The sequence below is a fragment of the Molossus molossus genome, unplaced genomic scaffold, assembly GCF_014108415.1.
Source record: "Molossus molossus isolate mMolMol1 unplaced genomic scaffold, mMolMol1.p scaffold_m16_p_2, whole genome shotgun sequence".
NCBI lineage: Eukaryota > Metazoa > Chordata > Mammalia > Chiroptera > Molossidae > Molossus > Molossus molossus.
Genome location: NW_023425355.1, coordinates 75,995,969 through 76,013,544, shown reverse-complemented (window position 1 = coordinate 76,013,544; position 17,576 = coordinate 75,995,969). Strand labels below are relative to the sequence as shown.

The following is a 17,576-nucleotide window of genomic DNA, read 5'->3' as shown; positions in this document are numbered from 1 at the left end:
TCAGTAATAAAGGTAAGGCAGAAAAAAGGAAAAAAAAAAAAGGAAAAGAATATGTGCCTCAAAAGGTTTTTGACAGGATCAGTGAGAAAATAATATGTGTAGGTTGGTATATGTCATAATCTCTCTTCTTCCCTATCAACTCACTTATTCCTGTTCTTCCTGGAAAATGGAACTGGATCTCAATTTGATGGGACTCAGTGATTTGGCTGTCCAGTTAGTTTCTGCTCATATAGACGGTATTAAATTCATCAGCTTATAAAATTTACACTGTCTCAGAGTTTCCTCAATTCCCTTTGGCTCTTTCCCTTCTTTACTGCCATCCATATAATGAAATGATGGTTGTCAGAATCAGTGAAGACCTCTTAAAGTATAATTTTAAGTTTACGTATTTCCTGACTGCTCTGAACCATCCCTGACTTTTTCTCTCTCCCTTTTTGGGACACTCTTTCCGTGAAATCACTCTATTCTGGTTCTCGTTTTTGCTCTAACTCTCGTTGTTCATCCACCACTTGAATCAGTTCATTTCCCTTCTTCTGCCTGCAACCTAAATGTTCAGAGTTCTCCCAGGCTCCAGGTTCAGCCTTTTCCCTTTTCACTCCAACCATCCTTGTCAAGACAGGACTGGGGTGAGGTAAACACGGTATTTAGTGCTGAAAATGTAAGGTGGCATTCTCTTTCAGTTTGTGCAAGTAACTCATACCCTTCTTGCCCTGCATGCCTCACCATAATCCAGCCCTGACTCTTTTCAGCGTGATTTTCTGAATAGTCACTACTGCCAGGCACTATACTAGGTGCCACAATATCCATCCTCTTTCTCTGGATCCTCTTACACATAATTGTCACTACTATTATTTGACAGTGCATTCCAAATATTCCTCTCTAGTCAGATATATATTCTGAATTCCAGATCATCTTTACAGCTTCCTAACTGTACATTGAAATGTGAAGAAAGGGAGATGATGTTTCTTTAATGCTTTTGATGTGCTGGACACTGTGCTTAGTGCTTTGCATCCATTATTTCATTCCATCCTCACAACAATCCCATGAGACAGGTACTGTCATGTCATTTTTGTGACTGAGAAAAACAGAGGTTCAGAGAGGTTAAGTAATTTGCCCCAGGTAACATACTAAAGTGTCAGAGCCAAGATTTCGACTTTGGCAGTCATTTGCACAGTCCATGCTCTTAGGCACTAAGCTGTGTCCAGTAATCACACAATATGCCCAAGACATACTCTGTATACTTTCTCTAAACCTGTTCTCCTTCCATACCCAGATGGTTAAGTCATATAATTTTTACTTCCTTAATGTTACTTGAATTCCTCTCCCTCCTCTGTCTATACTGCTAATGTCCAGGATCAGGTTCTCATGCCTTCCCTGGATGATTGCAATAGTCTCAAGACTGGTCTTTCTTGCTCTTGCCACCCCTTCCTCAAAGAATTGATTAGAAATTAGTCAGCTGAATATCCAAAATCAGCCATTAGTGGTATTTGTTTGTACTTCTGATGACTACACTTTGCTTTCTATTGTCTAAACTCCTTAGTTTAGGGCTTTCATTATCAGATGATCTGACCCTGCCTAACTATCCGGCCTCACTTGTCATATTCAATATTCAGAACACTCTGTTATTGAAAGCCCTCACAGTCTTTGTGGATCTGGATCTTTGCACATGAGTGATCCTCTCTGCAGACAGTGCCCTGGATCAGACATTTAAGAAGAGTGAATCTACTCATTTGTTATGACCCAGCTCAAAATATTGTCTCTTTGTCAAGTGTTTCCCTAGTTAATGTATTTCTTTTTCCATGCTCCTTTAGTGCCTGGTACACATTTTAACACATTATATTGAATTCTCTTTTATTACCTCATGGTGCTTTAGGCCAAAGAGGTGAGTCTCATTTATTCCCATGTCTCTTGTACCTTGCCACAGTACCTGGCACAATAATAGTAGTTAATTTTTTTAAGTTTTGTGAAGTATACAGATTGAAGTCGTCTTTCATTCGTTTCATTCACTCATTCTGAATGAAAGAAAGTTTTGGTCCATGCTCTTTACAAAACTGAATTGTTTTCACAGAATAGTTTTGATTTCAAAATCCAAATTGATGTAATAAAACATAAGGGCAGCAGCCATGAAATTGCAACAGCTCAGTAAATCATTCAACAAAACTGCTTTTAGAAGTCAATAACAATTTAACAGCAACAGAGAATGCTGTGTCAATACTGCCCACCTTAGGGAAATTTCCCTGACTCTCTCCTAAGGAGCCTATTGTCTTGTTTTTAAATTTATTTATTTATTAATTTTTTTTTTGTTACAGATGTTTCTCCTTTTTCCCTCATTGACAGCCTCCTCCCCTTTCCCCCTGCCCTATCCCCAGCTTTGTTGTCTATGTTCATTGGTCATGCATGTAAGTTCTGTGGTTTATCTCTTCCCCCAGAAAACCCTCCCCCTCTGAGGCTTGTCAGTCTGTACTCCACTTCTATGTCTCTGGGTTAATTTTGTTCATCAGTTTGTTTAGTTCATTATATCCCACAAATAAGTGAGATCATGTGATATTTGTCTTTCTCTGCTTGGCTTGTTTCGCGTAGCATAATACTCTCAAGGTCCTTCCATGCCATCTCAAAGGATAGGAGATCTTTCTGTCTTACAGCTGCATAGTATTCCATTGTGTACATGTACCACAGGTTTTTAAAATTTTTTTAATTAATTAATTTAATTTTGTTACAGATATTTCTCCTTTTTCTCCCACTGATTTCCTCCCTTCTCTCCCTCCCTGCTCTGTACCCAGCTTTGTTGTCCATGTCCATTGTTCACGCATACCTGCATGTACCACAGCTTTTTAATCCACTCATCTACTGATAGACACTTAGGTTGGTTCCGGATCTTAGCTATTGTAAATAGTACTGCTATGAACATAAGGGTACATATATTCTTTCTGATTGGTGTTTCAGATTTCTTAGGTTATATTCCTAGGGCAGAGGAGCTAAATTGACACCTCTCCAAAAAAGACATACAAATTGCCAAGAGACATATGAAGAAATGTTTAACATCACTAATCATCAGAGAGATGCAAATTAAAACAACTATGAGGTAATCACCTCACACCTGTCAGAGTGGTCGCCATCAACAAATCATCAAATAACAAGTGTTGATGAGGGTGTGGAGAAAAGGGGACTCTAGTACACTCTTGGTGGGAATGCAGACTGGTGCAACCACTGTGAAAAACACTATGGTGTTACCTCAAAAAGTTAAAAATTGAGCCTATTGTCTTTGACTCCAGTGACTCCAGAATCACACTGCCTTTCTCCCCAGTATTGTTCAAGGATCTTATATCTAACCTCTTTTCGGGTTTCTCTCTTTTAGTCATTATTTCCCAAGCTCTGAAATCCCAGTTCCTCTTTTTTCCATTCATATCTGTCCTTTTTTTTTCAATATCTGATGTTCTTCAAATGGTCAGTAGCCCTCTTAAAACCTCCATTATCTCACCAATTATCCTGAAGAAAGGGCTTGGATTATTTGTCCTGGTGAGCTCACAATGAGGAGGTATTTGTCAAGACTTAAGTTCATATCCTGCTTTACAAGTTTTCCAGCTAAATTTCTTTATTCTTGGAATCTATGCACTTTGCTAGTTTGATTTAACCTTTGGATTCTTATATCATTATTTCTGCATTTCAGTCTGACATCATGTCTGGAGTAGGAACCATGGGGCCAGTCTGCTTTTTGGGAATACTTAGAGTTGCCACCCTGATCCTGGCACTGTCAACTACTAGATTTGATTATAGTAGGCTGACAAGTAAGTGTAATAAATGCTTCCTGTGAGAACATGCTGTTTGTCTAAATGAGGTAATTTCTTTCTTGTGTGCTTTCCTTTGGAGACAGTGCATAAAGTCACTAAAGCTGTGAAAAAACCAAGTGAGCCAAATTGCATTAACCAACTTCTCTCTTTATGTCAATTATTGGACTGGCTTTGCTCCCCTAGAAGCTCGAGTATTGCATTTCCATATGCATTAACTCTGAGATGTTTAAAATCAGGGATACAATAGTTTTTTCCTGATCCATGACAAAATGTTAGTGATAAATAACAACTTATAAATGAAAAGTTTGTCTGTTTGAACTAAAACTTTAAATTGAAGGTATATTATTTTATAGATTTTTAAAATTAAAGGCATGCTTTATTACATAGTTATAAAAATTTGAAATATATCATATATCTTAAAACCAAACTTTTTGTGCAGATAAAATCATTATTTGTGGCTTTAGTGTTTCCCATTTTGATTTCAAAGTGGTGAGTAAAAGTAACCAAATGACAGTTAATTTTTTATCCATATTTTACTATTTCCTTGTTAAAGCATTTTCCCACTTTTAATTTTTTAACCAAAGAGATGACAATTTTCTAAGAGGTATTACATATAGGTAAATCATAGTCTAAAGGTGTCCATTAAAAAATGTACCATAAGCATTGTAAATCTATTTAGTTTAAAAAATTAGGGAGACACAGATACCAGAGAACCATACTTGCTTACACACATGCTATCTACTAGAATCTTAAACATTGCTGTCAAATCCTGTAATTATTTAGTGAAAAAAAACCAAAACAAAACAGCACCAGACAGTTCTATACCTAAAAGACAAGCATACTCAATGTATATTTTAAAAGGAAACATACCTGTACATTCAGCACTGAGTAGATATCCTAAAAGACAGATGGTGACAAGGCCTGGTGATTCTGCCATGATTGTGTTCAGGCACTGCATAACCTTTGTTAGTAGATTGTGCAAGTAGCAAGGTTGATCAATTGTTCCAAAGTACAGCTGAGCTGTATTTACTTCTGGGAAACAATGTCCATCTCCCTCAGTAGGTCTTTAAAATTATTAAAATAAGGGGAGTTATAATGGCTACAGTTGCTGTGGCAGTAAAATTCATCAGTGGGATCCAACTTATCCTTGTCAGGGAGCATTATTACCATATAGTTTAAAGATAAAGAGATGGAAAGTACAAACACATTTGTTCACCCTCCTTAAAACACCTCCCAGTACTTACATACCTTGAATAACCTGGTGGATCTTTTCTGTTCCTTCTTACAATGAGGAGTTTATAAATTTTGTTATGTCATGTACCCATATGGTGAATCATAATGACCCTGTCTCAGAACACATGTATGTATGTGATGCAAATATATATTATGCATTTGAGACTACATGGAGGGACCTGAAAAGTATCATCCTAAGTGAAACAAGCCAAACAGAGAAAGACAAGTTTCATATGATCTCACTTATTTGTGGAATATAATGAACATAACAGTCTGAGGAAGGGGGTAGTCTCAGAAACGTGGCGGTGGGGTACAGACTGACAATCCCCTAAATGGGGGGGAGTGGAGGAGAGATAAACCACAGAACTTATATGCATGTATGCATGAACAATGGACATGGACAACAAACTGGGGAAAGGGCAGGGAGGGAGGAGGAGGGGGGAATCAGTGGGGGAAAAAGGAGAAACATCTGTAACAAAAATTAATTAATAAAAATAAATAAATAAAAAAATAAATAAATGACTATTATATAGAAGTTAACATATTATGCCACTTCACCTATAATATAAAAAACCCATAATATTATACCAACATTTACCTACCGTTCTTTGTGCTGTTGTTGTGATATATTGTTTTGAAATGTTATAAATCTTATATTAAATTATTATTACTTCTGATATAAGTAGTCTATATTTTTTCAAAGAAATTTTAAAATCACAAAAATATTTTATATTTAGCCACATTTTTGCCATTATGATATCTTCATTTCTTTGTGTAGATCAAAGTTTCAATGTTATAATTTTTCATTACTTTGAGAATTTTCTTTAATAATTTTGATAGTGTAGGCCTTCTTCTGATGAATTTTCTCAGCTTTTGTTTATTTGAAAATGTATCTATTTTATCTTCTTTTTATTTTATTTAAAATGTTTTTTATTTATATTTTAGAGAGAGAAGAAGGGAGAGAGTGACAGAAAGATTGATGTGAAAGAGAAACATCTATCGTCTGTCTCCTGCACTCCCCCTACTGGGGATCGAGCCCGCAACCCCGGGCCTGTGCCCTGACTGGGAATCAAACCGGGACCTCTCAGTCCATGGGATGAAGCTTAATCCACTGAGCCTCTGCTCACTGGCTGAGCTGCTTTCTTTTTTAAAAAGTAATTTGGCTGCGTAAACACTTGTAGGTTGACATTTTCTTTCTTTCTTTTTTCAGTATCAAAGATGCCATCCTATTGCCTTTTGGCATGCATTGTTTCTGATGAAAAGGCAGTAAACTTTCCTAACATATTTTGTAGAAATTTGACTATAATGTGCTAAGGTATTCTTGGGGTTCAATGAGGTCCTTGGATCTGTGGTTTATATTTTTATTAAAATTAGGAAAGTGTTGGGAATTTACCTTTCAAAAATTTTTTGTGAAATAGAGTCTCAGGAAATGGCCAAAACAGTACAGAGGGGTCCCATATACCTTTCATTATTTCTAATGCATACATCTTATATAAATATAATATAATATGAAAACCAGGTAATGTGCATTGGTATATTGTATGTGTATAATACTGAATGATTTTATCATATGTAGATTTATGTAACTACCACTAAAATCAATATACAGAACAATTTTTTTCACCACAAAGAGCTTCCTTGTGCTACTATTTTATAATCACACCCCACTTCTGCCTTCTAATTATTCCTAACCCCTGGCACAACTAATTAATTTTCAGTCTCTATAATGAGAATATTGTAAAAATAGAATCATAAAGTATGTGACCTTCTGAGATTCACTTTTTTCATTTACAACAATGCCGTTGAGAACTATCTAGGTTCCCACTTGTTTCAATAGTTAATTCATTTAGATTGCTGAGTAGTATTCCATGGTGTGTATGTACCACCATTTAAATAGACAGCTACAAGAAGGACGTTTTGATCATTGCCAGATTTTCTTTTTTTTATTCTCACCCAAGGACATTTTTGCAGTTATCTTCAGATAGAGTAGGAGGGCGAGAGGGAGGAAGAGAGAGAGAGAAACTGGGTGAGAGAACTGAACCTGGGACTCTCTAGTCCATGGGCCGACACTCTGACTGCTGCCCCAAACTGGCCAGGGCATTGCCAGTTTTTTTTTTTTTTTCTTTTTTTTTCTATTGCAGTAATGTGATATAAACATTCATGTGCAGGTTTCTTTCTTCCTTTTTTTTTTTTTTTTTTTTGGTACATGCGCCTATCGGGAACCAAACCCAGGACTCTCTGGTCCACAAACCGACACTCCAGCTGCTGAGCCAAACCCACCAGGGTTCATGTACAGGTTCCTATGAGGATGTAATTTTCAATTTCTTAGGGATAAATGCTCAGAAATGCAATTTCTGGGTCATATGGTAGTTGAATGTTTACCTTAAAAAAATTTTTATTGGACTAGGAAAATAGCGGCAGAGTGAATGGAAGCTACACAGACCATCTCCCAGGACCAAACTGGAATTACAACGAAAATAAAGACAAATAGTCAGGAAATGGCAACCGAAAAGCAGCTTGGAGGGCAATATAACCAGGGACACTGACTCAATCCTGGTAGGCTTGAGAAGACGCTAGAGGGGGCCGTGAGCCCACGGTCCGCAGCGGCCTGGGCTGGGACCTGCTGCCCGGCTGGGAGATGTGCCCTCGACTAGGTGCTACGCCCTCTGCTGGGAGCTGCCACAGCCTTGGCATAGAGCCACGGCCTTAGCTGGGAGAGGCACCCTCGGGTTAAAGGCCCAAGCGGCTCCACAGCCCAGAGCCTGGACAGAGGCTAAATTAGCAGCAGCCACTCGACTTGGGGTCCGGCAGAGGGAGGGCAGACTGCACTGGAACTGTGTGTGGACACTTGGGACTTGGAGGGCACTCAGAGCTTTTGCTGAGTTGCAGCCACACAGGACTATGATCATCTTACTCCTTCCCAGGGCCCTGGGAAGACCCGGAAGCCCTTCCCTCAGAGATTCAATCATACACGGTGGCAATTGAAATGCAAAATGAGGCCCATTAACAACCAGCATCTGCCCCACCCTCCAGAAATCCTATTATGCTCAGCACTTGAGGGAGATTTTTATTTTTTATCAATTAATTTTCCGTAAAGATGTTTCTCCTTATTCCCCCATTTATTTCCCCCTCCCACTCCATCCATGTACTGTACCGTACCCAGCTTTGTTGTCCATATCCATTGTTCATGCATACATGCATATAAGTTCTGTGGTTTATCTCTCCCCCACCAACCCCTCTTCAGGGATTGTCAGTCTGTAACCACTTCCACGTCTCTGAGACTACACATTCCTCAGACTGTTATGTTCATTATATTCCACAAATAATTGAGATCATATGATACTTGTCTTCCTCTGTTAGCTTGTTTCACTTAGTATAATTTCCAGGTTCCTCCATGTCGTCTCAAAGGATAAGAGATCTTTCTTTGTTACAGCTGCATAGTATTCCATTGTGAATATGTACCACAGCTTTTTTATCCATTCGTCTACTGATGGACCCTTGGGTTGCTTCTAGATCTTAGCTATTGTAAATAGTGCTGCTATGAACATGGGGGTACATATATTCTTTATGATTGGTGTTTCAGGCTTCTTAGGGTATATTCCTAGAAGTGGGATCATTGGGTCAAATGGAATTTCAATTTTTAATTTTTTGAGGTAACACCATATTGTTTTTCATAGTGGCTGCATCAGTTGCATTTCCACCAGCAGTGTACAAAAATCCCCTTTTCTCCACACCCTTACCAACACTTGTCTGATCATTTGTTGATGGCGGCCATTCTGACAGGTATGAGGTGATACCTTATTGTTGTTTTAATTTGCATCTCTCTGATGATTAGTGATGTTGAGCATTTCTTCATATGTCTCTTAGCCATTTGTATATCCTGCTTGGACAGGTGTCTATTTAGTTCCTCTGCCCATTTTTTAATTGGGTTCTTTGTTTTCCTTTTGTTGAGTTGTATGAGCACTCTATGAATATTGAAAACTAACCCCTTATCTGATATATAATTGCAATTATGCTCTCCCATACAGTGGGTAACCTTTTCGTTTTGATGATTGTATCTTTTGCTGTGCAGAAGCTTTTGAGTTTGATGTAGTCCCATGTGTTCATTTTCTCCCTTGTTTCTATTGCCTTAGGTGATGTATCAGTGAAAACTGCTGCGTATGATGTCTGAAATTTTGTTGCCTACAGTTTCTTTTAGAATTTTTATGAACTCATGAGTCACATTTAAATCTTTTATCCATTTTGAGTTTATTCTTGTGTAGGGTGTAAGCCAATGGTCTAGTTTCATTTTTCTGCATGTAGCTGTCCAATTTTCCCAACACCATTTATTAAAGAGGCTGTCTTTACTCCACTGTATGATCTTGCCAGCTTTGTCAAATATTAATTGAGCATATTCCCTTGGGTCCATTTCTGGGTTCTCTGTTCTGTTCCACTGGTCTATATGCCTGTTCTTGTGTCAGTACCAGGCTGTTTTAATTACAGTGGCTTTGTAGTATAACCTGAAATCCGGTAATGTAATCCCTCCAACTTTGATTTCTTTTTCTTGATTGCTGTGGCTATTCGAGGTCTTTTTTGGTTCCATATAAACTTTTGAAGTACTTGTTCTAATACTGTGAAGTATGCGTTGGTATTTTGATGAGGATTGCATTGAATCTATAGATTGCTTTGGGTAGTATGGACATTTTAATGATATTACTTCTTCCAATCCAACAACAGTGTATGTGCTTCCACTTTTTTTATATCTTCCTCAATTTCTTTCTTCAATGACCTCTAGTATTCTGGAACAGGTCCTTTATTTCGTTGGTTAAGTTTATTCCTAGGTATCTTTTTTTTTCTTTTTATTTTTTATTTTTTATTTCTTTTGCCACAATGGAAAATTAGATTGTTTTCTTAGTTTCTCTTTCTTTGAGTTCATCATTGGTGTATAAGAATGCCATAGATTTCTTGACGTTAATTTTATATCCTGCTACATTTCCAAATTCATTTATTAAGTCAAGTAAATTTTTGATGGAGTCATTGGTGTTTTCTACGTATAGTATCATGTCATCTGCGAATAATGATAGTTTCACTTCCTCCTTTCCAATTTGGATCCCTTTTATTTTTTCTTCCTGTCTGCTGTGGCTGAGACTTCCAGTACTATGTTAAATAAGAATGGCGAAAGTGGGCATCCTTGCCTTGTTCCCTTCTTAAGAAAAATACTTTTAGTTTTTGCACATTGAGTATGATGTTGGCTATAGGTCTTTCACATATGGCTTTTAATATGTCCAGATATGACCCTTGTATTCCCACATTGCTGAGCATTTTTATCAGAAATGGATGCTGGATGTTGTCGAAAGCTTTTTCTGCATCTATTGATATGATCATGTGGTCTTTATTTTTCATATTATTTATGTGGTTTATTGATTTGCACATATTGTACCAGTCTTGCATCCCTGGGATGAATCCCACTTGGTCATGGTGAATAATTTTTTTATCCACCATGGTGTATTGATGGATCCGATTTGCTAGTATTTTGTTCAGGATTTTGGCGTCCATGTTCATCAGGGATATTAGCCTGTCATTTTCTTTCTTTGTAGTGTCTTTTTCTGGTTTTGGAATTAGAATTATGCTGGCTTTATAAGACGAATTTGGAAGTCTTCCTTTTTCTTGAATTTTTTGTAATAGTTTAAGGAGAATGGGTGTTAGTTCTTCTTTGAATGTTTGGTAACACTCCCCCATTAAGCCATCTGGGCCTGGGCTTTTGTTTGCTGGGAGAGTCTTGATTACATCTTCAATTTCTTCTGTTGTTATTGGTCTGTTCATGTTTTCTATCTCTTTCTGGTCCAATTTTTTGAGACTATGTTTATCTAGAAATTTGTCCATTTCAATTAGATTGTCGAATTTGTTGCCATGTAATTGTTCATAGTAGTTGTTAAGGATCTTTTGTATTTCTGTGGTGTCAGTTGTTACCTCTCCTCTTTCATTTCTGATTTTGTGTATTTGGGGTCTCTCTCTTTGTTTCTTGGTGAGTCTAGCTAAGGATCCATCAGTCTTGTTTATCTTTTTGAAAAATTAGCTTTTTGTTTCATTCATCCTTTGAATTGTTTTTTTTTTTTGGTCTCTATGTCATTTATTTCTGCTCTGACCTTTACTATTTCCTTCCTTTTCCTTCCTTCTACTTGCTCTGGGGTTTTCTTTTTGTTTTCTCTCTACTTCTTTAAGTTGTGAGGTTAGATAGTCTTTTAGAGATTTTTCTAGTTTTTAGCGGTAGGCCTTTAGTGCTATGAACTTCCCTCTCAGAACTGCTTTCGCTGCATCCCATTGATTTTGTGTTGTTGTGTTTTCAATTGCATTGGTTTCCAGGAAGTTTTTAATTTCTTTCTTGATCTCCTCGGTGACCCATTCATTGTTTAATAACATGCTATTTAGCTTTCATATGTTCAAATGCCTTTGTATGTTTTTCTTGCAATTGATTTCTAGTTTCATGCCATAGTGATCTGAGAATGCTTGATATGATTGATCTGAGATGCTTGATATGATTTCAATCTTCCTGAACTTGTAGAGACTTAGTTTGTACCCTAACATGTGGTCTATGTTTGAGAATGTCCCATGTGCACTTAAGAAGAATGTGAATTCTGTAGTTTTTGGGTTGTAATTCTCTGTAGATATCTATTAAATCCATTTGGTCTAGTGCTTCATTTGGGTCTCTTTTTCCTTGCTAATTTTTTGTCTAGAGGATCTATCAAGTGCTGTCAGCGGGGTGTTGAAATCCCCTGCTATGCTTGTATTGCTATCGATTTCTCCTTTGAAGTCTTCCAAAAGATTTGTAATATATTTTGGTGCTCCTATATTGGGAGCATATATGTTTATTAAGGTTATATCTTCCTGTTGGATAGATCCTTTCAATATTATGTAGTGGCCTTCTTTGTCTCTAGTTATGGCCTTCGTTTTGAAATATATTTTATCAGATATGAGTATTGCTACCCCAGCTTTTTTTCCCTTTCCGTTTGCTTGGAAGATTTTTTTTCCATCCCTTCACTTTCAACCTATGTGACTATTTTGTTGTAAGGTGGGTCTCTTGTAAACAACATATAGATGAGTCATGCTTTCTTATCCAATCAGCTAGTCTGTGATTTTTTTGGGAGCATTCAAGCCATTTACATTTAAGGTGATTATTGACATGTACTTATTTATTGCCATTTTTTGGTGTGTGGTTTGATTTTTCTTCTCTTTTCTATTGTTAATTTCAGCAGTCATTTTAACATTTTTTGCAGAGTCAGTTTGGTGCTAATGTATTCCTGTTGTAACCCAGGAGAATCAACCTCACTCGGACACAAAGTAATTTTGAATATTAGGAGCTTTATTGCCTGCGCAGGGACTGCAGCCAACCTACTCAGAGAAGAACTGCAGCTCCGAGCTCAGGGGGAGGGTTGCTTATATAGAACATGGGTTACTCAAGAGTTTAGCAGAGCAAGCAAGCTACGTGTACAGAAGCAGATATCAGCAGTTAGTAGCTGTACAAGTTGTTTATTTTATATTTCTTAACATTTACTAGACCCTAGCCTTGAATGTCTCATTGCCCCATCTGGCATCTCCTGATTAGTTAAGCTCATGGTCAATACCCTTGTGGTCATGGCTGATGCATACCTTCCTCTTCAAGAATTTTTGCAAAAACAACCCAGGTTCAAGGAACCCAGGAGAGGTTCCTTCTTCTAGCGGATGGAGAATTACTGGATTATAACATTCCCCACTGGTTTTATGTACAGATCAAATCTTTGATCTAATGATAACCTTTGGTAATGAGAGGCCAGGACTAATAAGTTGACAGATTGGACCCTCTCTCTTTTGAAAGCTATTAATTTGTTTATCATTATAGGTCTACAGAAATAGTCCTAGAAATAGGAGTATGAGGGGGCCTGCTAGAGCAGAGAGAAGAGTAGTGAGCCAGGGGGACCAGTTACAAAAGCCTTTGAACTAGCTGCTAGAGGCCTCTTCGCTTCTGGCCTGTTCTGCAAGGTGCTTCCTAAGAACCTGAATACTCCCTCTGATGACTGCTATCTATTGGCATGAAAAAAGCAAGCTTCCCTTAGTGCTCTAAATGCTGTAAGGTGTCAGCAAGATAACTAGAGATGCACAGCCGAATTGTAAAGGAGCACTTTATTACATGGGCGGGCCGGGGGAGAGGGCATTCCCCAAATCCTCAGCAACCTGCCTTCTTTGTTGTCTGCTTTTAAAGGCACAAACTACAGGAAAAAACTACATTCTCTTAGCGCCGCTTTTGGCACCGTTAATGGGGGTTGATACAGAGAAGGGGGAGAGAGGAGCTAGTTAGGTCAAGGCAATTATTAATGTCTTTTTTCTCATGGTTCCTCTGAGTTCCCCAAGTCTATTATTAACCCCTTATCATTATATTTTTCTTTGGGTTTCTCAAGGCCTTTATGTTTACAAAAAAAGTCTGATAGGGTGTGTACGTGTAGTAACTGAGTGTCAGAATGGAGTTATTACATCCCCTTTGTGGTGACATCTCTTAAGATTTTTCCCAATATCCTATTTCTAAGTTCCCAGTTCTACTGGAGTACAGATCTATAAAGATTCCCCTGTACAGTTATAATCAGAAAAATTAGAGTCCCAATAAATGTAAAAGTCTCATTTTTAAGGATCTGGAGAGGCCTGCACTGTCCATTCCGCTTTTTCTGCCTTCATCCAGGAATGGTGCAGCTAGACCAGGATGCCATTGACCTTGACAGCCGTTGGTGCAGGCAGGATGAGAGTCTATGGTCCCTTCCAGGCCAGAGTTAGTCCCTGAGTGGTAAATTTCTTTACCTATACCAAATCCCTGAGCTGGAAAGGGTGCACAGGGTTTGAGGTGGGCACAGACAGGGCATCACAGATGTGTTTATGGATGGCCTTCTGGGCAGACTGCAGAGCCTGTAAGAACTGTAAGAGGGTGAGGGAGAGCAGAGTGGTCCAGTTTTCTCCAGTTTCTAAAGTAAATTTGGTTAAGGTTTCCTTTAAGGTCCTGTTCATGCGCTCTACCTGCCCAGAACTCTATGGGTAGTAAGCACAATGGAGCTTCTAATTTATCAGACTGTTATTCTATTACTAGGGACAAGCTCTCCCCTCTCAGTGTCCTATCTTCTTCCCTTCTTGAGTATTCCTCCAATGTCTTGTCTTCCTGTAATATGTATGTCCCTTTCTTTTATCCTTCCTTATCTTTTTATTTCCTCTGCATAATCCTTTTCTTTTTATTTTTTCCCTGTCTATAATCCTTCTTCAACTTGCTGATAGACCCTCTACGACTTATATAATCCTTCTTTAACTTACACAGACCCTCTGCGACTTATACAATCCTTCTTTAACTTACACAGACCCTCTGCGACTTTCTTAGTCCCTCACCTGACGTGAACCTGAGAGCTTGTTCAATCTATCTACTGTCTGCACATCCCCTAGCTTTTCTTCTCCTCCTCCTTACACAGACCTACACATCCCTGCTTCCCTCTGCCTTCTCCTTTGTCCTGTGACCTTACTGGAGTTCAATAAGCTTGGTGTAACCTAACTGGGTAGTCTGATGCAGCTGGTTGACCAAAGTCCGACCTAGAGCCTCTGGGACTAACACAACCCCCCATCCGACAGTATTTACCATCCATTGCTTTTCTTCGTGGCTTGTTTCTCCGTGATTAAGTCATTTTCTGACCTAGTGTAAGTAGGAGTCAGAGGCAAACTTGTGTTTGGCAAGGTGACTGATATCTGGAGAGATCCCCAATGGTTTTAGGGCCATCTGTCGAGCTTCCTTATTTGCACCACGGTTTCCCCTTGCCCCATCAGAGAGCCTGGATTAGGGCTATGAGTTCAGCTCATTGGGCTGAAGTTTCTCTGTTTAATGACTGAGTCCAAATGACACGGTCCAGAGTTACTACTGCTGCCCCAGCATACCTGATTTCTTCCTGGACATAGCTGCTCCCATCCGTGAACAATACGTCATCTGATGATGGCAGTGGGTCATCCTTGAGGTCTGGGTGGCCTTTTACAGTGCCGATTGCCTCCAGGCAGTCCTGCAGAGGTTTCTCCGGGTCATCATGCAGGAGGCAGGCTGGCAGGATTGACAGCAATGTCCTGGGGAACTTGATGCGAGGACTGGCCTGGAGTGGCAGTGGCCAGCAATTGAATGATCTCTGGAGGAGATCACATTCGAGTAGGGGATATGGGCATTCTGGCAGGAACAGAAACAAATGAGTCACAGTATTTTTCCCAAGGTCTATAGTCCTCTTTGAAGTCTAGGGGTAGGTTAGGGTCCCATTGGCTCGGTCAGGACTGAGTCTGCTGCACCAATATCTACCAGGAAACTAACTAGTTTGTCCCCTATTGTCTTGTATTATTCTGGGCTCCAGAGGGCTCAGCTGGAAGGAGCCCTAGCCTGTTATTTTCCTAAATTAAGGACGGCTTTTCATTTTGTTCCTCTATACCTGACTTTGCCCTTGTCTTTTCTATTCCTAATTGGGACCTAGACCTGTTGTCCTGACCCTTCCTCATGTTTCCCTTTCTAGGGTGACCCTATTCCATGTGCCCTGTTTCCCTTAAGTCTGCTACTACTACCTTTGCTAATTTAGCCAATTGGGCCAATAGGCCTAACAGGAGAACATGGTGAAAAGTGTCTAAGGAAGCCCTTCCCCTGACAGTATTTGGGTCCGACTGCAGTCAGAGGAATGGGAACATTTCCCCTGACCCCAGGTTTACAAAAGGATGCAGGAAAGGGAGCAACATCCTAGCACATATGTTTACGTGGGGCAGAGTGTTTTTTAACTCTCCAAGAGCACTTTGTACCCGTGCCTGGGATCCCTATATTTAACTTCCTAAAGTTCAGAGAAGCCTGTTGAAAACTAGCTGCTACCAAACCCACTGTGGAGGAGTAGCCCAGGCTGGCATGGAAAGAATATGCCCCTTTCTGCAGCTGGACCGGGCTGGCACTTCAATGGTTAAACACTTTGCCTGTGAGAATGTTAATAAGCCTTGCAGAGAGGCATTGAGACCTCACTACAAAGAAGCCAGTACATCTGAATATATCCATATCTATTCAGACATTGGGTCCTCCTATATGTAGGGGACACAACAACTGAATTTCTTTCTAACTTAATCTGAACTTTTAACTTTTAGAAATGTTGAATTTTTTTTGACAAATACAAGTAATTAACATTCCTCTGATTGGCAAATATATTCATATTTTCAATAGACATTTTTTGAATCAATAGATCATCAACAGATCTAAATTTATGTTCTAGCTTTTCTGTAATAAGAACCCAAAGTAGGCAAACTCAGGTTAATTAACATTTTAGTATATCCTCAAGAGGGGTCCTGAAGGAAAAGATAGAATTTCCTGGGGGGGGGGTAGGAGTTAACTGTCCTTCAGGGCAGGGTGAGGCATTGTTAACAAAACCGTTTTTCCTTTCATTTGAACCTCTGGATACTGACATTTCTTAATATAATTGGGTTTGTCAGTAGTTATATCAATTCAAATATTAATATATGGAATTTGTTCCAGGTGACTAAGGCTCTTGTATATTTCCTGACAGACTGTAAAAGCCAATTGCAAATTGAAACTACCTTCGGGTGGCCAATTAACCCCTTAGGCAGGCTATTCAAGTTCACAGAGTATTCTCAGGAAACCAGGATCTCAGGCTTTTTCATAGTCACAGGAGTGCTTAAAGCAATCAGAAAGTTAGCAAGCACACATTCCAGGGGAGTCTGGGGGGAAGAATTTCCTTGTCCCATCCTGGAAGGCAGAAGGCAATGAAAACACAAAACAAGAAACACAGAAACACGAACAGACAGACAAAAATTACACTACACCAGCGGGACCAAACCAACTCGGTACTGCAGAGCAGAACCGAAACAACAGCAAGAAAACAGCGTCCAGTTCTGACCAGTGGGATGCAGTTGGTGAGGTGTCCCGCCTGCAATCACCACCAATGAAAATGCCTCAAGGCTCAAACAAACAAACAAAAGGGGACTCCCCTTACCTACATTCCCACAACCCTGGGATGAAACAGAAAGCTCCAAACCGAATTGAAAGCCCAATGTAGCGGTGGAGGATGTGGAGGCTTCCTCCGCCTATTCCGAGGAGGTCAAGCTCTTAGAGTGGGGGACCTCACGGTTGATCTCGCTGGGGCCTCCAAATGTTGTAACGCAGGAGAATCAACCTTACTCGGACATAGAGTAATTTTGAATATTAGGAGCTTTATTACCTGTGCAGGGACTGCAGCCAACCTACACAGAGAAGAACTGCAGCCCCAAGCTCAGGGGGAGGGTTGCTTATATAGGACAGGGGTTACTCAAGAGTTTAGTAGAGCAAGCAAGCTACATGTACAGAAGCAGATATCAGCAGTTAGTAGCTGTACAAGTTGTTTATTTTATATTTCTTAACATTATCTAGACCCCAGCCTTGAATGTCTCATTGCCCCATCTGGCATCTCCTGATTAGTTAAGCTCATAGTCAATACCCTTGTGGTCATGGCTGATGCATACCTTCCTCTTCAAGAATTTTTGCAAAAACAACCCAGGTTCAAGGAACCCAGGAGAGGT

At 39.3% G+C, this 17,576-nt stretch overlaps 1 protein-coding gene and 1 long non-coding RNA gene across 3 annotated transcripts in view; both read right to left on the bottom strand.

Moving 5' to 3' along the window:
* Positions 1-4,747, bottom strand: part of F9 (coagulation factor IX) — a 48,116-nt gene extending 43,369 nt beyond the window's left edge. The window contains exon 1 of one of the 2 annotated variants that reach the window (XM_036271071.1): positions 4,659-4,747. In XM_036271071.1, coding sequence (XP_036126964.1) covers positions 4,659-4,746 — 88 coding nt within the window. In that variant the 5' untranslated portion in view covers position 4,747. The remainder of the gene's footprint in view (positions 1-4,658) is intronic. The other variant, XM_036271072.1, reaches the window with a different exon arrangement.
* A 9,143-nt stretch (positions 4,748-13,890) lies between these two features.
* LOC118636574 lies at positions 13,891-17,255 on the bottom strand. The gene is made up of 3 exons (XR_004960666.1): positions 17,015-17,255; positions 14,641-15,210; positions 13,891-13,928 (listed from the first exon to the last, which is right to left on the bottom strand). It is a non-coding gene; the product is annotated as an uncharacterized LOC118636574 (long non-coding RNA).
* Between the last annotated feature and the right edge of the window lie 321 nt (positions 17,256-17,576).